The following is a 22,160-nucleotide window of genomic DNA, read 5'->3' as shown; positions in this document are numbered from 1 at the left end:
TAGCTAAAATAGGTATATAGTTTCTATAGCGTCTCCTATTAGGCGGCTTATAGCATAATATAACTAGCTATTAGGAGTGGGGTAGCGATTAATATTACCGTTTAGCTTATTCTTAAGTTAGTTAAGAAAGAAGCGTAGTTTACTTCTCTTGCCTAAATAGGTGGGAGGATTAGGGAGATATTTAGTTAACTTCTTCTTAGGGATACTAATCGGCAAATTTAGGGTTAAGAGGCTAGTTTTAGACGCGTCCTTTCTACCTAGTATTTATAGGTTAATACTGGTGGGGGTAAATAGGGGTAATAGTATAGCAGACGGTAGGTTTTGGCGGATCTCTTTAATTTCTTTTTTTAGATATTTAATTAACTTATAATGTCGGGCTTTTTAATAGGTGAGGATATCTATAAAAGCCTATTGTAGAGTCTCCATTTATTTAGTAAATATAGCGTGTAAGTCTTTTGCAGATATAGGGGCTTCTAGGTTGTTCTGTATACTAATTAAGGCGGTATAAAGTATAGGTTTAACGCAATATAGTATCACAGAGTAAGTATAAGCGAGGATAATATATAGCAAAGTAGATATTATTAAGCTATGTATATAAACTGTGTAATAAGATTAAGACGTTACGTAAGAAAAGAAGGTAGGAAAACGGGAAGGAAGGGTATATATTGTGGACTTGGTTGCTTGGTTAATACGTATACGGAGCAGAATAGGATTCGGGTGGTGGTCCTGGCAGAACTTGGCAGGATTTGGTGGACCTTAGTGGAACTTGGTGGAATATGGCAGAATGCGGCAGATTGCCGTCAGATTGCGGCAGATTGCTGTTAGATTGCCGTCTCGTGGTCGGTCTCTGGTTGCTGAGTCGGTGGAAACAGGTGGATGTGTATAAGGTGTCACGGGGGTGTCCCGTGACAAGGTGCGATTATGATCAGGTTGGTTATGTTCCTATATAATACAACATAATCGTAACTAACTAACTGATTATTGCCATCACTGTTTATATAAAGAAAAGTGCTGCCAAAAATCCAAAATGAAACACCATGAATTCTATATAAATTTCCTAATTGGGACAGCTAGCTGACAGCTTGACAGTCAGCGTACGTGATCCAACAGTCAGCGGACAGCGAGCGATCCAATTGACGCAGTCAGTCAGCTATTTTTCTCAAGCTCGCAGCTAGGCTGACTGTTGGATACACTGATTAGTATATTTGTGAGTAGTAGGACCCTCTGACAACCTGCTTGCCCTTCAAGACAGATTTCTCGCCGCAATGTTACAGACATTGTTCTTTTCCAACAAGGTGGCGTAGATAAAACGACAATAGGAATTACGTCGACAGTAGAACTTGCAGCCCGCGAGCATTTCTGGCTCTATCTGAGAGCTGGAAAACAGGCGTATTGATTATCCTAGTAAGCCACTGAATCCCTGTTATTGTATGCAAGGAATTATTCACCAATCTCTTCACCGAAAAGGGCATCAAACATAAATCCATATGGGCAAGAGCAAGTGGCCATGGACTACCGAAGTAGCTCGTCTGAAGCAATACAGAGGGAAAGGCTACGACGTATTACAAATCACGAATATGATGAGAGAAGAGTTTGGTTTGCCACCAATCACGGAAGACGCAGTGTTTTTGACGATGCAGCAACTGTACACTGTTGAGAAGTTTGGATGGTTTCTAGGCAGAGAAGAGCTTTCGTCTGACTTGAACGTGCCCCTAGCAACACCAGAAGAAGATATAGCTCGAATACCATTGACATTGAGCATCGCGGAGAGAATCGACGAAGGAAAGAACAGCAGCAATGATGGCGCATGATGTTGTTTCTTAACGTTTCGATGGTATCACGATACTGTCTAAGAGAAGGGTGGGACACTTTGACCGGCTAATCAGTGTGCAGTGGATGAATAATGTTCGGTTAAGTATATATCTTGCTACATACTTTAGTGCGTTGTCCTGGAGGGAGGGTGAAGAGGTTGTCGCGGTAAGTGCGACGTTGCCAGGAGACGAAAGGTTATGATGATTGGTCGGAAGTGTGGTGCAAGCATCGGGACATGCTGCAAGAAATAAACGGCAGAGCCAGAACCGCATGTTGTAGAGCGAATTTGAAGCGGGTGGTCAGACGATTGTCCAGGCAGTCAGGATATGAATGAGACTCCCTCGGACACTATTCAACCGATGATGGAAAGCTCAGTTATCGAGTGATGGCGTGCCGGACATTTGTCCAACGGCTCTCCGCGAGGCATTTGTCGGTAGAAGCTACACAGGGTTAAAAACTCGTCCGTGAAAGCATTATTTATGCGAAACGCGCAGCACAAAATCCATTCCATACTGTTACCCAGAGGACACGACTCGCGTATATCCACTCCTCACTACCACCTTCGCGTCTACAGCTATCTGGTGTTTTCTATCAAGCGCTGACCAGTATCCTACCAAGCTCCTCAGCCACCCGACTACCCTACTAAGCCGTAGTCCCAGGGGGCCTTTTACTTTTCTATTCTTAGCACCGAGCCGTTGCCAACGCGCAACGTCTTTCAAGTTTCAACCGCAAAGCTCTAAACTCCAGAAATTTCACCATCGCCAACGCTCCTGAACTCGTCGATATGTCTACCACTGCAACAAAGAAACCGCCACCGCCTGGCTCAACTGGCCGCAATGCCTCTGTCAATCCTCCTTCGTCGCCAGGGGTTCCAATCCGGAGCCCATCACGAACATCTACAACTACACCATCGTCGAATGGCGTCGCAAGGACAAGGTCTATTAGGAGCACAAACGGCACGCCTGTCTCAGCCAGAGCATCGGTTAAGAAACCTGGTACGCCTTCTGGGCTGAGCCAGAGCTCATCTACCGCGGTGCAGGACGGCGCGGATGAAGAGGCTCGTGAGGAGATGACCGCGCTCATTCACGAGCTGAAGGAGCGCCTACAGAAAGCTGAAACAGTGTCAGAGGAGTATCAAATGCAGATCGAGGTTCTTCACTCACGGATGGACGATGCGCTGAAGGAGCAGGCGAAGCTGGAAGAAAGGGTACACGAAGAAGAGGAACGGGTAGAGGGTTTGGAAAATGAAAAGAGAGAAAGCGTACGGCAACAGCGGGAGTTAGAGACCATTTACGAGGCGGAGCGGGCTACATCGATGAAAGAGAAGGAGGAAGCACAGTCAAGGGAGGAGATGCTGCAGGAAACTATCCAGCGGCTAAAGGAGACGCTCGCAATGAAGGATATTCGAGCCGGTGATGGAGAAGAAGGGCGACTTTCGAGAACATGTATGCGCTCCTCACTTCCTGATTTCGATATTTCTAGGGCCATTGGGCCTGTTACTAACCCTTTACAGCGAGCTTCCGAAGAAACTCTCCTAGTAATTCTTCCGCACACCTTGAGAACGGTGGCCAATTTGCTCCGCCTACCTCAATCCAGCGAAGTAATTCGAAGAACAACTCTAAATTGATACATCAAAAAGACAAGATCATTGAATCACTCCGGCTCGAACTCGCCGAGCACCAGATCAAGCTTGTCGAAATGGAGAACATGGGTGGTGGACGTATGCAGGAGCTAGAGCGAGTACTCCTTGAAACTCGGATGACCAATGCTCGTCTAATGGAAGACAATGAAAGCTTTCAGCTCCTCCTCTCCGAGAAGACTCTGAACGGCGATTTTGCTCGGGGAGACTTCATGCGGGGCACGTCGAATTCGGAAGACAGAGTGCCTTCCCGCAACGGTCCTTCTACCAGCCTAGCAGATGAACTTGAATCTGCCGAGGGCGCAGAAGGCGAAAATGTTCGCCGTCTTGAAGCAGAACTTAATAATATGAAGGATCAGAACAAAGCTCTGACGCTTTATATTAACAAGATCATTGAGCGTCTCCTCCAGCACCAAGGTTTTGAAAGCATTCTCGACAAGACTGATTTGGAGGCTGCTGTACCTACTCGTCCCCTTAACACAGACAAAGATCTCCCACCGCCCCCTCCACCAAAAGAGAACGCGGCTCCATCCCTCCTCGCTCGTGCCAAATCTGTTGCCATTGGCAGCAATCGAGCACGGCCGCGACCAGCAAGCCACATGCCACCCCCAGTTGCGGCTAGCACGGTCACCGAAGACCCAGCAACAGCGCCTAGCATTCCACTTCAGCGCTCGCAGAGTCATAGAATGAGTAGCGGGAGCTACGGTCACCGCCGCAGCAATTCAGAATGGAACACAGCGGCTGCAGCCGTAGTGAACAATATGTACCGCGCGCCACCTCCAGCAGCTTCTGTACCCGGTCAAATCAGCCCCGGAATCGTTTCTCCTCGAAACTCCTTTTTTGGCCCCAACTCTGCTGCTGCTGCACGGATTCCGTCAGGGGGTATTCCACGCGCAAGTAGCGATGACTCAAGACCACCAGCGAGCAATAGTACGGTCGACAGTATTAGCAACTCCGACAGTAACGCCAACATTGACACACCATCACCGCCACGCAGCGTAGCGAGCTCGTTTGACCGCCCAGGAGGCGTGATGACGGGCAACAAAATGCGCCCTCTGCGACTAGTGCAGGAGACCGAGGAAGCTGAAGAAGCTGCGCGCTCACGAAATAAGGCAAACCGGGGAAGCTGGGTTATGGGATGGTTCAACAAGGGTGTCGAAAGAGCTCCTGGTGATGAGACTATGTCGCCTCAATAAGCTAGTTCGACCTTAACATGATGTGGAGTAAGTTAATGCTCTTTCTAGATTGTGTTTTTATTTGTGAAATGGAACCTGATGGCTCTCCTGTTTACGAGTTGGATCTGATCTCATTGCGCTGATTAAAGGGGGCGTTCTTCGGCGATGGCTAGATGAAGGGAGAAGAATGTTGCATACCCTATGTCTTTTATTCTATCATTTGACGTTTTACCTTTTGAGATTGTATTGCCAGATTATGGATTGTACATTGTCACACTCACGGAAGAATGTTATCCGAAGTCCTCAAGTTTATTTCTACACAAGAACCCTTGGGGATATCATGGACACCATTACGAGAAGCGCAAATGTCAATCCTATGTTTCTACATGCATTTGAAATATTGCAAGTCTACTCTGCCTCGCGATCACGCAGAGAATTTGAACATCCCATTGCGAGCGCTTCAGAAGATACCGTGTCCTTGCTAAGCATTCCATACTTCATTGCAGCTCTTGAAGATCTTCAAGGTAGTTAACCATGTATCAAGACCACATCCTTGATAGAGCACCAAACACCATGAGAGTGACCAAACACGAGTCTTATCTGCAACTCCTCTCTGTCAAGTCCACCCAGCACCGACAACGTGGCAGTTGTTCCGACGACCTCGTTTATGGCGTTCATATTATTGGCTGGGGGATTAGCCCGTTATTTAAGATAGCCAAAAGTTAGAAAAAGATAATTATATACCTATCGACTACTAATTAATAGTAGGATCTAGCAATTCCGAGCAGGTCTTTAGGCATTGTTCTCAACAAGAGTTAGGTATGATCCGGCTAGAGATCGCGAAACTCTAGAACACGTTATTTCTCAAGAGGATAATGAATTGCTGTCTAATTGCACCGTGATGCAAAGGCTCCTTCGTTTGTTCGAACCTTGAGAGAGCTCATAGTAGAACTTCCGACTGCTACGCTTGCTATCATGGATGTTTGCGGTCAGTTTGCAAGCCTGAAATGCAAACTAATGATAGAAAACGGAAAACACACATTCAAAGCTTGTCTAGCCACAAGCACATACTCACTCGCCATTATTCAAGTCAAACTAGGGACTATATCTAATCTCTCCATGAATGACGCCACAGAACAGGGGTAAAATGGTGCATCATCCGAAGTTTCCCCGCACTCCACCTTGAAGCCTTTGATATTTCTCTGGATAGCAGCCACTGGGTCTTGGAAGATCGCAGGTTCCCTATCTACTCTAATCTCTGAAGACCAATCTCAACCCTTGAAACCATGCCATTCCTGCAACTCGGATACAAGAGATTGCACTACACGAATAGCAAACCGGGAGATAATGCTGTCCGTGAAACTTTCATACTCACCCATGGGCTTGGATCTTCCCAAAACTACTATGGTGCAATAGTTGCGGGACTCACACGCCACCATTTCCGATGCATCACCTTCGACACCACAGGCGCTGGTCGCTCGCCCTACACCCAAATTGAGCAGAGCATTGACAGCCTTTCAAATGACGTCATTGGCTTAATGGACGCATTGGATGTGCCAAAAGCCGTGGTTGTCGGTCATAGCATGGGAGGGTATAAGCTCAACCTTTCAGTGGCTCCAAAGCACGAATAAGTACTGACCACTACCCAAAGTATTGTAGCAGCGAATCTAGCGGCCGAGCGGAACGACCGCGTGGTAGCCGCCATAATGATAGGGCCCGTGTATCCTAGCGACAGTATAGCGGAGATACTCGAGAAGAGAATACAGGTGGTCGAGAAGGAGGGCATGGAGCCAATAGCGAATACGATCCCGGCGGCGGCAACTGGTAAGAAAGCATCACCAACTGCAAGAGCCTTCATCCGTGAGCTTCTCCTTGCACAAAATCCTGCGGGCTATATTTCAAATTGTCGCGTCATTGCGAATGCGAAGCCTCCAAATTATGCCAAGATTGCCGTTCCGGTTTTGATACTGGCGGGCGAGGAGGACAAATCGGCACCGCTTGAGGGATGCGAGAAAATGTTTGAACAAATGGGTACGGGTGAGAAGAAGATGGAGATCTTAAAGGGCGTGGGACACTGGCATTGTGTCGAGGCCTTTGAGGAAGTAGGTAAACAGATACTGTCGTTCTACCATGAAATCCAATGAGGTCGGGGAACCGGGTGGCTTTGGATAATTAACTCTTAAAGTAAAATAGCGGTCTAATAGAGGACAAGATCGAATGCCTTCTTGAATGAGGCTTGTTGGATGCTGAAGGCTCCTAAAACAACTCTGGTGTTGGATGGCACACGGCTCGAAGTTGCCTACCCATGTCCCTCGTGATGTTGTCATTCGCTCGATGTTTCACGCTTTTGTTTCTGTGGGCTTGCATCGAGATCTTGACGCATCTCCGCCGGTAAGTGTGTGCTGTACCTGCTTGCTTTCCAATCTCTCTGCTCACCACCCTTACTGACCTTTGAGCATGTTTTTCGCTCCACTAATCCCGTTTAATAGGCACGAAGCTGCTTCATGCATGCAAAGGCCTAGACTCTGAGAGGAGCACTTAGGCCGAGGAAAAACCTTCATGTCTATTTCCAAAACATCTCTCAGCTGTCACCAACGCACCATGACCATGCGCCTCTAGGATTGGCCAGGTTTGGCCCATGCGAGGACCCTTTTGGATGAGGCTGCTTGAACATGTTCGGGTTACCCTGTAGACCCTTATTCCACTCGCCGATGTCGGTTACAGCCCCCATTTCGGGCCTTCCTGTGCCTGTTGGCGGTGAAGAGTCTTGACTGACACGCTATTCGATGCCCCTCATGAAGCCATACATCCTCGACCAGGACCGTTTTGCTGTCTTCGCTGCTGTTTGTCACAAGACGCCCAACTGGAGAGACATGGCTGTCTGACATGTGAAAGAAGACATCATATCTCAAACACCCTACCCTCGGCATAGCCTCATGCTCTGCTCTGAATCATCCCAAGATCCCCTTTTCCGATACCTTTATTTATACTTGTTTCCTGTCTTTTCACGTCGTTTGTAGAAAGACCTAAAATCCACTCTAAGACCATACTAAAATTCAACAAGTGGAGCGGTGAACTCAACGGGGGCAAGCCACCCGCCCCCCCCGGTTTGATCGCGCATCGAAGCTATCCAAACAACATTCGAACTATTACTAGCACCACCACTTGACCGTTAGGAAGACTCAAGATCATCCTTCTCGCCACCATCTTTCGATTGCGTACCGTCGACCATTTCCTATCGTACGTCTTGGCGCCAATGTTTGTGCCGATTTGCCATCTGCTTTAAAACGCAACTGGTTCGAACTTAAGACTCCCGCTATCCCTCCCAGCAAACACTTATTTCGACACACTAATCCTTTTCACTTCAAATACATAATCATTCTTTGATTCCATATTACTTTGTAAGACCTTGTTCAGTGTCTTACCTAAAATAATACTAACTATTTATTGAAGAAAGCAATGCCACGATAGCGAAGGACATAACATGGCTGCGCCCGCTTCTCAGGAACTCACATCTCGTCTTCCGGGCAGGCCTCCCTCTCATGGGCGGGTCATGCGCAGGACCGACAGTGGCTTTGACGAACATCAGCCGCTGAAACTAGTTGATAAAAGAGAGCACCAAATCCTCCATGATGGTACATCGAGTTCTACCATAACGCGTCGAAGCAGATCCTTAATGGCAAGAACAAACAAGGCATCTCACTGTCCGTTAGTGGATCTTCCAACCGAGGAAGGGGCTGTGAAGCAAAAGTCTCAATCCCAGGACCGGAGAAGACCAGGTACTCGGCGCGCATCAGTCAGCTCATCCTCCGGAGAGTCGGCGTCTAGGCCTCGGGGGTCAAGGCAAAGCTCGAAACAATCTTCCCGCAGAGCACCTGCTGCTTCTGACACGACTCGTCCAGCCCCTCCGCGGAGGATTATAAATTCGCAAACCATGCCAATTTCCAGCTGCGACGTAGATGATGTTTTCGCCTTGCATTACCGAAGTTGTAGTCTCTTCCGGAATGTGTCAGCCGCGGGTGTTCCCGAGTCCTATACTTCCCGGTCCGGAATGGTAGATCCGGACCCCCCGTCACACCCGCCAGATGAACCCTCAGCACTAACCCCACCTTCCGTGATGGAGCCTGCAACGGTTGTCAGCATGACAAACTCGCCCAAAGATACTGATGAAATCACCGTCTACCATGAGTTACCGGATACAATCATTCACTGGACTTCCCCAAGCACGCGACGCCGGGAGTATGCTGAGATTGATAGGTCGCATAGAGGCGTCCGCAGATTTTTGAGAAAAGTCACCCCGAGGTGGTGTTCAGGATCTCTTTCGCAGCCGTTCTACGATTCAAAAGACAATTCGGATCTTGGCAGTGTCCGACGGTATCGATTAGATTTACCTGAGCCTGAGCCAGAGGACGATGAGAAAAGCACCAAATCATTGCATGGCGAACCTAGTGCCCCACGCGTGTCTAGAGGTTGGAATGTTTTTGATCGTCTAACGGTCCTCGGTTTGAAGATGGCATGAATTAGGCGTTTTGCATGTGCGATGATACCCATGTTTGCGTTGTAGGTGTTGGCCTTCCTGTTCTTCCAGTAGTTCAATTCCACTGCACGCATCGTCTCTCATAGACACAACCTGCAATGCCTCGCAGAGTTTCTTCTATCTTCGTAATAAATGACACCAAATATAGTATCAATAAGCATAATGCATACCTAAAAATGAGAAGTGAGAACCGCAGCACATGTCTCGGATCCTTCGTATCCCAACCCGTCCATCTGTTATCGATAAGGATTTAGCCAATCAGATTAATAGGATCATATCGCCGTGCTCAGGAATATGAGACTGGTGATCCACTAAATATCATATAAGACAATCTATATAGCCTATTTCCTAGAGTTGAGTCGCTTAATATGAGGTATCTAACACTCGTCCTTTCTGCAGAACTGAATCTGACATATTTTACACCCAAAATGCGTCCTTGGCGCCTCTTCTAGTGTTTACTGTCTTATGGTTTCCGAACAGTATTTGGTGAAAGCTTTGATAGAGACTTCCTTAATTGTTTGTGGTGTTCCTACGACGATCTTTAAGCCTATAAAGATCGGGGGGTAGATTTGGTGTACTACGGGTGTCAAAATCGTCAACATGAAAAGGTATAAAATCGGGCGGCGGCCACGGCTCTGGTAGTAGATTTTTAGCCACCCGGTTTAGTTAAACGTTATATTAAGTCGGCTAAACATGGTCTATATCATTGGAAGTACGATTGGAAGGCATAGTTGATGGTATTGTATTAATTAAACTATATAGGCTATCCCTTAACCCGCTGAGGTGCAACGCTTGGGCCAGTTTCAGGGCCGTGCAGGAACACCGTGTGCAGTTCTCATCATGAGATTGAAACAAGAACCTCCTATTGGCCAGGCCTTATCGATAACACTGCGCCCGAAGCAGCGGGTTAAGGGATACGCGTACTCGTGGCACCCACTAGTAAGCAGCGCTTACTAGTGGTCCCGGGCTCAATGCAACAACCGAGCTCAATGCAACTTTTATATTTGTATGGCGTCTCATACAAAATCAACCTTTTTCCAAGTTGAATAACTTAACAATACTACATAGAAATTATATAAGAATTTAAAGGCTTATATATAATCCTTTAAAAATCAATAACATAACTTATTTAAAGCTGATATTTATTGTATTTATTATATTTCTATACTTTTTATTATTATATTTTATTTAAGGCCAGTAAATACTAAAACTTCTATAAAATAGAAAATTAATATTAAAATTAAGTTTCTTTATACTTATTTAGGTATAAAAAAAAGAAGTATATATATTTAATAATTTATTATAGCGTTGTTGTTGAGTTATTCAACTTGGAAAAAGGTTAATTTTGTATGAGACGCCATACAAATATAAAAGTTGCATTGAGCTCGGTTGTTGCATTGAGCCCGGGACCACTAGTACTTCTGATTCTGGTGTTCCGCACGGACCACACTTCAAATCAGTGAGCCGGGAATAATAAGGGGAGAAATGAAGTACACGGTTTAACCGGAATGCATTTCCACGCCGCTTTTAACCTTAATACCTCCCCAATTGCGTATGTCCAGTACGTCTATAACCAAGCAGCAAAGCAAACGCATGCGTTCTACCTGCCTAATTGGGAAAGTTCCCTTGCCCATCCTCCACCCGCTCGACAACGGGGATAGCGTCCAAGGGCTGCATTGCGATTGTACAACAACGACCCTCGCTGCCGATGATAACATTTACGTCCCGCGTTGATATGCCGTCACACATGACTATGACCCAAATATGGAGGGCCTAGAACCATTCTTTGTCACTGGAGCACCCAAGACCTTATCTCAATGTCGACGCCAGCGGCGTTGGTGATGATTACAACGAATACCAGTCCAATTGTGCTGATACTTTTTACGACAACGTAGCACAATTTCTGTGTTGCTTGAATATTTTAATACAGCACTTCGCGACCCAGTCCTGCCGCAATGGGCACGCCACCAGAAAAGAGCAGAGCCCTCCGCGATGAGAAAGAACCTATTCCAGGCATCTCACAAGATGCAATCCGCAGTGGAAGTGTGGTGCCAGAGAAGATTTTGAAGCACTCGCACGATGCCGATGCCGCATTGAAGGCCTTTGCGGGCTATGAAGGAACGGTGATTGAAATTGACGAGGCGACGAATAAGCGGCTCCTGAGGAAGATTGATATGCATCTGATGCCGGTGAGTAATATCATTCCAGAGTATGGGGTTTGCTGGCATCATGGTTAGTTTTGGGAGTATTGAACTGTGTTAATCGGTGTTGTAGATTCTTTGTGTGGTATATGGGTTGAATTTCCTTGATAAGACGACGCTAAGCTATGCATCGGTTATGGGTATTAAGAAGCCGCATACCGATAATAAAATGACGAGCGGGATTGATCTGTCAGGCTCACAGTATTCATGGTTGGGAAGGTGGGTGGAAATGTCTGACAATATCTCTATCCTTTCATTATTGCCTTACGAAATAGCCTCAACCGCCAACCCCTATATCAGTGTTTCGTATCTATTCACATCTCCTATTTTTTGTGGAGGTAATTCCACCAACAGTCTTACCTAATAGAAGCTTCCAGATGAGTTTCGGCATCGCCAGCCATCATATACGACGCCCTTGAATATTCACGCATCTTTTCATGAACAAAACTAATATAACTATCAAGTATGTTTTATTTCGGCTACCTAGCGTGGGAATACCCAACCAACCGACTTCTACAAAGGCTGCCGCTTGGGAAGTACTGTATGTATTCCTGAATACCATTCGGGCATGCCGAAGGATACTGAAGCAACTCTAGCTGCATTCAATATCATCATGTGGGGTCTTGTATTATCATGCCTTGCGGCCGTCGAGAGCTATTCCGGAGCAATTGCAGCTCGATTCTTCCTTGGCGTTTTCGAGGCTGCAGTAACTCCTGGCTTCGCTCTTTTCACCTCCCAATGGTATACCAAGAAGGAACAAGGAACTCGAACTGGCATCTGGTTCAGCTTTAATGGTTTTGCGCAGGTAGGGGCCCACGATGGAGGTCACGTAGTTCTATTTATGCTCTTTTATTCCCTATTCGTGTACTTCTCCACTCGGTACTAAACTGACTGCTGTAGATCTTTGGCGGTCTAGTAGCATACGGCATTGCTAAAGGCACTGCTAGGCATGGCTCTACTATTGAGCCGTGGAAAATTGTGTTCCTAGTCACCGGAATCCTTACTATGTGCATGGGGGTAATATTCCTGTTCGTGATGCCGGACAATCAGATGAACGCGCGGTGGCTAAGCAAAGAGGATCGCCTTCTGGCCATCGAGCGCATCCGAGTGAACCAGCAGGGCGTGGGCAATAAGCACTGGAAATTTTATCAGTTGAAGGAGGCGCTATTGGATCCATTGAGCTGGGCCTTTTTTTTATATGCTTTGATTGCTGATATCCCTAACGGTAAGTTTCTTTCATATTCAAAAATCTTCAGAAACCAACCGCCGACTGACCAATGCTCAGGTGGCATATCGAACTTCTTCTCCCAATTAATTGTCGGTTTCGGCTACACTGCCGAGCAATCACTGCTCTATGGGGCCCCCGGCGGCGTCGTAGAGATTGTCTCACTCATCGTCTGCGGCTTCTTAGGTGACCGTTATGGCCACCGCATCTTGATATCATGTTCTGGTCTCTGTCTTGCCATCTTTGGCATGATCCTGATCGTTGCATTGCCTTTAGATAACAACAAAGGGCGACTAGCAGGATATTATTTTCTACAGGCAAGCCCAACCCCATTTGTCGCACTGTTGAGTTTAATTAGTAGCAATGTTGCTGGATATACGAAGAAGACAACGGTTGCAGCTATGTATTTAATCGGTAAGCCCCACCTTCCTAATTCCACTCTAATATATTTGTTAGCTAACTGCACGGAGGGTATTGTACTGGTAATATAATTGGTAGGCATGTCTAAATGATATTTTTGAAATTGAGAATTGCTTATAATAATTATTTTAGGCTCACAAACCTTTAGGGCAAGAGACGCTGTGAGTTTAACGTATTCACCATGTTTAACTGCGAGGCTGACTGCTATTCTCCCTCTAGCCTCGCTACGTGCCCGCTGAAATAACCATCATCGTATGCTGGGGAGTGTGCCTACTCGACCTCTTATTCATCTATTCGTACTGTGTATGGCGGAACAAGAAGAAGGCTAAGATACGGGCCGAGCCGGACCATGNGAAGTTAGAAAATCAAGAGTACGTGTGTTTCTAATGTTAAAATAACTCGGTTCTAATAGGTGCGTAGGTGGCTAGACCTTACGGATAAGGAGAATCCAGAGTTTATATACACTTTGTAATGAATCGTTCTGCAGCAGGTTGCTAATATGGATTAAGATGTTTGGTCCAATATTACCCTAAGCCGGATATGATTAATATCGTCTCTATATCATATTGCGCACAACTCGATGAATCAGTACTGCAAACTCTTTAAATGAGGGTCTCATAAATACACCCATAATGTGATCCAAATTGCGCCCAATGTAGCCACCAAAGGCACTGTTGTGACTGATATGTAGTGCTCCACACGCCTATGCAATGCCCCTGCCCAGTCCCGAATCGATCCCGAAATCATGCCTTCTTAGAAGCCTCGAATCAGGGTTCCACTATCTACCGGAAACCTGCCCATATGCCGTGTACTGAAGCAGAACGAGAAAACGCTGCGTTCCAAAAACCATGGTATCATATAATCCACGTAACTCAATGGAAGACAAAGTGACGTCTAGCCCAATCTAAAGCCGAGAAATTTTTCAAATAAGCGACTTCCCTAAATCTTACAGACCACGGAGCCGGAAGAATAGGTCACCAATTTTATCGACGGGCATCATCAGGTACCATTCGTAGACGGTTCCTCCGTCACACGGCGCTGCGCCGTGTTAGTTCTTTTCGACCGCGGTCGAACATTCTCCGTCTTTTCCGCAGTGGCCCCCCCATTCTGTTCAGTGTCAGTGCCACTCTGTTCAGTGTCAGTACTAGTGCCATTTTGTTCGGCGTCTGTCATAACTCGCGCGGCTAGCTGATTCGCCCGCTGTTGGAGATTTGACATCTCTCTTTCGGGTTGTGAAAGATATGATTCGAGAAGAGCTTTCAGTGTCTGAGCGCTGGAAAAGAGTGAGCACTCATCATCTTTAAGTAAATGACTGGAGGCGATCTTGACTTACCGGACTGGCTTCGCTAGATAATTGTTCATACCAGCTTCCAGACACCTTTCTCGATCTCCCTGGATGGCTGACGCCGTCATGGCAATAACAAGAACGTTACGAACAGCCGGGTCATTGTGCCTCCTAATCTCGCGTGTGGCATCGTAACCGTCTAGGATAGGCATTTGGACGTCCATAAGGACCTGGATAGTAATTAGTTCAAACTTTCCCTCGATGGTGATTTGAAAACAAAATTAACGTAGTCTTGGTGCACATGTTTGATTGAAAAGTGGAGCGCTTACTAAATGAAAAGGACGTCCTTCTTGGCTCGCTCTTTCCAGTGCCTCAATAGTCTTGCGGCCGTCGACACATGCCTCGCATTTGAACCCAAGCTTTCGGACAAAAGAAATTGCTATTCGCTGATTGATTAGGTTGTCTTCAGCAATGCATATGCGAAGCTCTTCCCTGGGTATCTTAGAAAGATCAACGCAGGAGCCGGAAGACTCTTCGTGGCCATTATTTTCCTGAGGTGAGAATTTTGCCATGGGATCCGGGTCTCTCGTTGTCCACTCCTTTCGCATAGCCTCAGCTTTCGGGACCTTTTGGAACCTTAGAGAGAATGAAACGGTAGTTCCAACTCCAGGCGTGCTCTCGAGCCAGATTTTCCCTTTCATAACATTCTCAATTATCGCTTTGCATATGCTTAGCCCTAGACCAGTGCCACCATAGCTCCTTGAACTCGAACTTTCTATTTGGCTGAATGGCAGGAAAAGTTTCTTCTTTTGCTCGTCTGATATGCCAATTCCGGTGTCAGCTACGCTGCAAATAATGTCAATTGTGTCTTTGTCCTCGTGTTCCATGGAGGCCCTGACGGTCACTGATCCTTTCGGTGTAAATTTGTAGCTATTAGAGAGCAGGTTCATCAATATCTGGTGAAGCCGTACTGGGTCTCCCATGACGAATAGATCTGGGTCTAGATCTAGTTGCTCTATAGTTTTTAGGCCTCGCTCATGGTTCGTATAGGATAATGCTCTCACAACTTCGGTGATGGTTTCGGTCAAGCTTAAGGGCATCGAGATCATGCTCATCTTGCCCGCTTCTAGCTTGCTGTAATCTAATAAGTCGTTGATGATAGAGAGTAATGTATCGGCGCAAACACGAATGCTGTCAGCATAGCCTGCTTGTTCTATATTAAGAGTACTTGCTTTCAGAAGCTCACTCATGCCAATGACACCGTTTAGAGGTGTTCGTAATTCATGTGAAACGTTCGCCAAAAAAAGTGATTTCGCCTTGGCAGCTTCCTCTTTCAGTTTCATGTTGCGAATGGCAATTGCTTCGGCCTGTTTGGCTTTGATCTCTGCTTCGCGTGCCTGAGCTAATGAACGCTTCTGCATCTCAAGCATGGCCACATTACTTGCGCTTACTCTTTCAACTCGCTTGAAGAGCAAAGCATTCGCGAGAGATATCGCAATTTGATTCACTAAAAGACGAAGAACGTTGGTGTTTCTTTCTGTGAAGCTGTTCGGAGGTCCCTCGACATATATCGAACCCAACATAACGTCGTCTCCATGGAGGATTGGGATGGCTATTACGGCTTTTCCATCAGGATTCCGCTTAAGATACGACTCCGAGACGCTGGAAAATCTGTCATCCTCGAGAAGATTCTGTACGAAGACTGTTTCTCTGAAGCGCAGCACGTATAATGTGACTTGTCTACCCACTTGATCATCTACGGTCTCTAAAGGCTGGCCTCCAGGATATGCTGTTACGCCATCGGGAGTACCAACGGCTGCGATGCTCCAACCGATATGTTCATCTTCAACCACGATAGCGCTAAGGTCTGCTCCTGTTGATTCTAGGATGATCTCCGTCATTTTGGCTAAAAGGCGGTCGACTTGGAGCTCAGAGGACAAGACTTGACTGGATTCCAATATACTGGCTAAATCGATCATGTCAAGGCCGACCGCCGAAAATCCTCCCTGAAGATCGTGCTGCGTTTCTGCGTGCTTTCCGGGACCTGAAGTTAAGTTTGGTACAAGCCACGCCTGAGTCCTGTCAACAGAAGTCTCGGCGCCCAGGAGGCGTGCTTCCTGATCATCGTTTTGCTCTAGCTTGAAGGAAGTGTTGCCTGTATCAATAATGGTCGTTTGGCAAGCGACATCCATTGTCACTAAGGTGGAAGTACCCCTAAGTAGCCATTCATATTTCTCAGTTATTTGCTGAGATTTTCCAAAAGCGCTAATACGCCGATAGGTTGATATGGAATCTTTAAGCATATGACGAGCAGGTCTACACGCGCCTTGACGAATCAAATATTCCGCGTAGAGTTCGTAGGCTAGGGCTTCGTCAAGCATGAAACCGTGGATTTCGGCGTGATCAAGAGCTGCCTCATAGTTTCTCATCGCTCCCGAGTGATCTCCATTGAGACTAGAGAGTTCGGCATTGAGAAGAGAAACCCAAATGCTGTAGTTGATATCGGTGATAGTGCAACAAGCTCGGATTTTATCAATAGAAGACGATACACAACTTAGGAGCCTGTCTTTTTCGGTAGTAGTAGCGTTTTCTCGTATAGAGGCCATGTATGCAAGTGAGAGGTAGAAAAGGTTGGAATAGTAGAGGCGCATGCACCATACACTGTCCATCATAGGAAGAAGTTTCTCGCCTGTCGCAATTGCTTCACGGATGAAGCCATACCGAAATAATATTATGAGCTGATAGCTCAGGTATATCGTTCTAGGTCGTTTTGGGTTGGAAGCTCTGGTATCAAGGTCCGTTAAGTAGGTCGATGACTGGTGTACCTCGTCGGAGAGAACATCTGCTGCAGAATGGGCGAAGGTTTTCCCTTGCAATGCGCGAGAGTATTGTCGGACACTAACTAGGAATACACCTCCTCTGAGGTCCTCGTGCCAATTCTTGAACTCCATGGGAGCTTCCTCGATCCATGCCTCCAATTCTGCGAGGTCGTAAGAGGACCAGAGTCTGAACGCAGCCACAACTCCCAGGTTGAGTAATGAGAGAATACGATCACCTGCTTGGACACTTGATTCCATGGCACGATGTAGAATAGGAATCTGGCGATGATCAGTTATGTATTCCGTAATGCCCTTCCTTATTTACTTACCTGATCTCGCATATGGGTTTGTAGATGGCCAATGAACAAGGCGTGGAGCGTTTGTCCACGGCCAACGGTATACGCGTCATCCCGGAACCTTTCCATAAGTTGTTTTGCAGTATCACCGATCTCGACCCCCAGTTCCGTCATACTGAAACGGCCTGCACAGATTGAAGCTAAATGTACGTAGCCTAGACCAATTTGCGGAACAGTGCCCCTGTGCAAATGTATGTCTACCATTTTGAGCGTTATTTGGTAGAAAAGAAGGGAATTACTCCAGAACGCAGCGCTAAGTAATTCCACAAGCACAGCACCCATTGTCATCAGAGTACGATCTTCCGTAGAAGCTGGTCTCGAGATTAACTCTTCTCGATTGACATTCTGTAGGAGAGAACAAATCCTCTGGAACTCTGCGTCACATTCTTCCCAAGTTGTCTCTGGAATCTGGACCCCTAGGTCGGCCAAACATTGCTTCAAAGCTTCGAAGGCAGCGAAGCTGTCGCCTCTTACAGCAAAGACACGAGACTGAATGATCCAAGATGGGGCCTTATCAACAGCATCTTTCGCCTTGCTGAAAGTGGTCTGGAGTAGGCCCAAGGCGGACTCGTAAATGCCTTGATACCAGTAGCACTCTGCTGACCGCGTGAATAAAGTAAGGGTCTCTTGGTAATAAACGTCAGCCATCGCCTCATCCCAAGGGTCGTCTTGTAGAAGATTCAGGCAATGAGAGTAATAGTACAGCCCGGTTGATCGTGCTCCTGATTCACAAGCGTTCTCTGCAGCTTGATAGAGTACGTCGCGGTAAGGGGCACGACGTTGCACTCTTGCCTTTATTAAGTTTACCGCTAAGCAGATGTGCCGGCTTCTGGTGTAGAGCGCCTTGGAACTGATCGTCGTACTCTCCTGATAATCATTTTCTATCATCGCCTTGGCAATAGAAAAATGCATCTCGGTCTTGTTATAACATTCACTTAAAGAAGCTAGTTGCAAGAAGATCACAGTTAGCAAATGTCATCACCGAGGAGAGGGATGTCTTACTTGCTGCCTGCATGTAACGATCGTGTGCGAATCGGAACCGATCCTCATCATCACCGGACATTAGAATGTATGCAGACATTGCGCCTTGCAATCCGGACACTGGGTCTTGTCCATCAAGTAATATTGGTAATCCAGCTTTGGCAAGGAAGGTTGTTAGCTTCTGTAATGTAAATCAACTGGCGTCAACAGTGGTGTGCACATACACGCGTTGGGAGGTGAATTCTCTCCACGCAGCAATTTTTTAACTAGACTAAAAGAGAATGTATTGCCAATTAGTGATGCCCACGCTAGCAAAGACCTGGTGGTAGATGGCAACTCTTGGAGCCGTTTCGCTACAAAATCGTTGTTGATTTGGGATCCATAAGTTTGAGACTCAAACTCGGTAAAAATCTTGTCCAGGTCATATTCCCAAACAGAATTCTTCCAGGAATAATAAATGCAGCTTTTGCGATAACACGTGTCTAGCATCTCTCTAATGAAGAAAGGGTTGCCCAAAGTCTGTCATTGTTAGGAAAACTATTCGTGAAAATATTCTTTGTGCATCAATTTACCTTCTCCTGGATGACAGCCGTAAGAGGCAGCACATATTCCCGATCCCTGTGTAGGGTTTCTGAGACATACCCAGCCATCTCGTCCTCGTCGAATGGCTTCATATGTATCCTGTAGTCGGCGGTCAGTCTGTCAAAGCGAGGAGAGAAGATAAAACTCGTGTATGGAGATCATGCTTACCTCGTTGCGGAGGATAGTAGCGACCGGATATCCTTTGGCAAGCTTTCCTCTTCGCGGTAAGATAGTATGAATACAATAGGGATCCTGCCAGCTACGATGTTTCCAATGAGCTCGAGGCTCTCTGGGTCCTATGACATGCTACCGTCAGTTTTATGAATGTAACTGCATGGCTCATGAACTTACAGCAAATTGGAGATCGTCAAGGCAGAAACATATAAATTTGCACACAGCGAAGAGCCGCAAAACTTCGATGAAAGTGTTTACAAATCTCGAAGACTTGGTAGACCCTCCCGATCGCAACCAATCTGCCGCGGTATTGCCAGCACTCCCGCAGTGTACAGCTGGGGACGTTTCTTTACGGGGACTTTTGATTATTTGCATATCTCGTTGTTGCGGTGTCTGTGGCATGCTGCCGGAGCTGAGCAACCATTCTGGCAGATCCAGATAGCCGTGAAGTAAATGCCATACTAGTCAGAATCAGCTTCCGAGTTAATTCACAAATACATAGAATGAACACGTCTCAAAGATGCAAATGATTTTTTTAAAGAAAAGAGAAACATAGCTATCATATAATTGAGCAGTTTAACGGTTTTAAAAGAAGGGTGGCTTACCTGGCCTAACATATGCGCGAATGTTGTTATGGAATTCAGTAGAAACATCGCTCTCAGAGAATATTTGCCGGAAAAGAGACGACATCAGTCTTAGGATGGGATCAAAAGGAGCCTTCTTTGCCTGGTCAAATTTTGCTGAGGCGAAATAACCGTGAGATCGGGCTGTTATTTGAATACTTTGCACTAGGCAGGATTTGCCTAGGCCTGCTGCTCCAGAAATTGCAATGACCTCGCAACGGTTTTTGCGTTTCATTCTTTGCGCATTTCTCAGAAGCGAGCCTGATCCATCGGTACTATGTTGACTTGAGCGTTGCATGGACATGGAACCATCCATGCTGCTGTGGGATGGTCTGCTTTCTGTTGAAAATCTCGCACCTATCAGCGGTCTTGGCTCAGAAGACTCATCTCCAACAGAAGCTTCGGACTGTATCATGCTATCTTGCAATTTTTGATGAATTGATCTTGCAGCCTCCATAAAGACCGGCCCACTTCCACTACACACTCTGCTTTCCGATCCTTTAGAGCTGGCGCTATCCGAAACCAGGTCATCAATTTGATTAGTTTCCATTCGCGGGTCCGAATATGAAGAGCTGGAACTGAGGCTTAAGCCTTTTCTGAGATGATTGGGTAGCTGTTGGCGTTTGGAAACACCTTCAATAACGTCAACTATTATCCGTCGTTCTTTTTCACGCCCAATCTGTCGCAGGGGCAAGTTAAAAAAGCAGGAAACATCTCTGGTGCCAATTTGGAATGTTTTTAGACTATCACCGTCACCTTCGCTTAGGAAGTACTGAATCTGAACAAGGTCATATTTTAGACCTGATGTGGAGTTGTACCGTTCATCAATGTTTTTCTGCGTCATCTTCTGAATAACGGCAGAAAGCACATCGGGTACATCCGCGCGCTTTGATGATATAGGAGGTATTCTTCGTGAGAGGACGTTTTGCATGATGTCAAGTGGTGTGCTGCCCTCAAAAGCGGGCTCTCCAGTAAGCTATGCGTGCTTATGTTAGAAAAAAGGTATCCAATTATAGAGTTACGCTACTTTACCATATTCCAAAAAAGTATACCCAAACTATAAATGTCAGTACGGCTATCGGGTTCGGCAGGCAAACGCCCCGTCTGTTCGGGCGCGATAAATTGCAGCTGGCCAAGTTAGTATGCAGCAAGTTCTGCAAGCTGTGAATAGACACATACTTTATGCTCCACTCCTACTTCGCGGCTCAGGGAAGACCATCCAGCGCTTGTCAATCCGTTTTCAAAAGATCTTGCCCCTGATCCAAAATTTATCATCTTGACAACACCAGCCTCTTTATTGAAGTGAAAAGCGTCTTCCCGCAACTCTCCATGGACAATGCGGTTGCCATGGTGAAGAATTTCGCAGCATTCCGTCGCACCTATAGCGAAAGTCAAGAATAGGACAAGTGGAATCTTTGTATTTTGCTTGGACCCTAAAGCTCTGATATCCCAACTGTCCCGATGAGCGATCCCTTTATATGTATTTGGCCCAAATTCAATAAGCTCTCTCAAATAATTGGGACCTGGTGCTTCAAATATAGAACACACTAAATTCTCGGTGCTGCCAGGCTTTGGTGGAAGGCGGAGGAACTCGATGGGTCGGACAAAGTGTTTACAGTTGGGGTCACTCTTGCTGATGACGATTTTAGAGAGCTGGAATTCCCGCTCTAGGCGCAAGGCGTGGCTCGAGACGCGGGCAATAACTTGTCTTCTTTGCGGTATATCAAGTACCGTAGAGCTAGAGCTGGCATTACTGCTCGAAGATTTATGAGTCTTGAGTTGTGGCCTTCCTTCTGGGGAATGCGAGACCGAATTCTGCGGTGTAGCCCCTCCGCGGTATTGCGTGCCGTCGCTGAAGATAGCTTCGAAGCCGAAGAAATGCCAATTGTCATATGACTAGGAGGATGGGTAAGTACAGGGTTGTTCGCGTAAAAAACGAGGTATTATTTACAGAATGGAAGGGTTCTCTGTCCGTGTCCCAACTGTAGCCAGGAAGCTCCAGAAGTCGCGAAAGGATCTGGGCAAACTTCAATCCACGCCCCTCGTCCATCTGGTTTGAAGCCATAATATGAGTAACGTCCGGGTTCGCGCGTGGATCAGGTCATAGCTTCTCGGTGCGGCCTGCGGGCGCAGGACACGAAGGCGCGATCGCGAGTTTATACCCACCGGATGCTCGCAAATTGCATCGTCAGGGTTACTAGTAGAGGTAGAGGAGCCCAGGTAGGGACAATAGGGTTGAAAGAGTCTTTCCTTGGAGGAGGATGACGCTGGCGGCGAAAGCCTGTGCTTACCAAGGAATCTTAACCGATGTTGCCTCTACGCGACGATGCT

At 46.6% G+C, this 22,160-nt stretch overlaps 5 protein-coding genes across 5 annotated transcripts; 4 read left to right on the top strand and 1 right to left on the bottom strand.

Annotated features, from left to right (window-relative positions):
• The first annotated feature begins 2,276 nt into the window (after positions 1 to 2,276).
• Positions 2,277 to 5,074, top strand: K441DRAFT_695053 (uncharacterized protein). The gene is made up of 2 exons (XM_067652779.1): positions 2,277 to 3,257; positions 3,326 to 5,074. The coding sequence occupies exons 1-2, from the start codon at positions 2,597 to 2,599 to the stop codon at positions 4,645 to 4,647; spliced, it is 1,983 nt and encodes a 660-aa protein (XP_067506062.1). The 5' UTR covers positions 2,277 to 2,596; the 3' UTR covers positions 4,648 to 5,074.
• Positions 5,075 to 5,682: 608 nt separating this feature from the next.
• On the top strand, positions 5,683 to 6,943 carry K441DRAFT_704512 (3-oxoadipate enol-lactone hydrolase). The gene is made up of 2 exons (XM_067653538.1): positions 5,683 to 6,217; positions 6,278 to 6,943. Exons 1-2 carry the CDS (start codon positions 5,913 to 5,915, stop codon positions 6,768 to 6,770), a joined length of 798 nt encoding a protein of 265 aa, XP_067506061.1. The 5' UTR covers positions 5,683 to 5,912; the 3' UTR covers positions 6,771 to 6,943.
• Positions 6,944 to 8,560: 1,617 nt separating this feature from the next.
• K441DRAFT_686037 (uncharacterized protein) lies at positions 8,561 to 9,145 on the top strand (the record flags this gene model as incomplete). The annotated part of the gene is made up of 1 exon (XM_067651948.1): positions 8,561 to 9,145. The coding sequence occupies one exon, from the start codon at positions 8,561 to 8,563 to the stop codon at positions 9,143 to 9,145; it is 585 nt and encodes a 194-aa protein (XP_067506060.1).
• Positions 9,146 to 11,118: 1,973 nt separating this feature from the next.
• Positions 11,119 to 13,481, top strand: K441DRAFT_686036 (membrane transporter; the record flags this gene model as incomplete). The annotated part of the gene is made up of 10 exons (XM_067651947.1): positions 11,119 to 11,352; positions 11,438 to 11,583; positions 11,829 to 11,905; positions 11,961 to 12,169; positions 12,265 to 12,589; positions 12,650 to 13,003; positions 13,060 to 13,083; positions 13,142 to 13,170; positions 13,229 to 13,380; positions 13,430 to 13,481. The coding sequence occupies 10 exons, from the start codon at positions 11,119 to 11,121 to the stop codon at positions 13,479 to 13,481; spliced, it is 1,602 nt and encodes a 533-aa protein (XP_067506059.1).
• Positions 13,482 to 14,008: 527 nt separating this feature from the next.
• Positions 14,009 to 21,879, bottom strand: K441DRAFT_551692 (uncharacterized protein; the record flags this gene model as incomplete). Its single annotated transcript, XM_067643114.1, has 13 exons — positions 14,009 to 14,282; positions 14,343 to 14,524; positions 14,624 to 17,392; positions 17,443 to 18,413; positions 18,472 to 18,606; positions 18,675 to 18,969; positions 19,023 to 19,131; positions 19,201 to 19,328; positions 19,384 to 19,667; positions 19,812 to 20,805; positions 20,862 to 20,957; positions 21,009 to 21,725; positions 21,781 to 21,879. 13 exons carry the CDS (start codon positions 21,877 to 21,879, stop codon positions 14,009 to 14,011), a joined length of 7,053 nt encoding a protein of 2,350 aa, XP_067506058.1.
• Positions 21,880 to 22,160: the final 281 nt, after the last annotated feature.

Source organism: Cenococcum geophilum (genome assembly GCF_001692895.1).
Source record: "Cenococcum geophilum 1.58 unplaced genomic scaffold K441scaffold_13, whole genome shotgun sequence".
Lineage (NCBI taxonomy): Eukaryota > Fungi > Ascomycota > Dothideomycetes > Gloniales > Gloniaceae > Cenococcum > Cenococcum geophilum.
Note: the sequence above shows the minus strand (reverse complement) of the source record. Positions and strands in the feature narration are given on the sequence as shown.

Coding starts and splice junctions, on each gene's coding strand:
- K441DRAFT_695053 (XM_067652779.1), top strand. CDS start 2,597: ATGTCTACCACTGCAACAAAGAAACCGCCACCGCCTGGCTCAACTGGC. Junction 3,258..3,325: donor AGGGCGACTTTCGAGAACAT/GTATGCGCTCCT, acceptor AACCCTTTACAG/CGAGCTTCCGAAGAAACTCT.
- K441DRAFT_704512 (XM_067653538.1), top strand. CDS start 5,913: ATGCCATTCCTGCAACTCGGATACAAGAGATTGCACTACACGAATAGC. Junction 6,218..6,277: donor GTCGGTCATAGCATGGGAGG/GTATAAGCTCAA, acceptor CACTACCCAAAG/TATTGTAGCAGCGAATCTAG.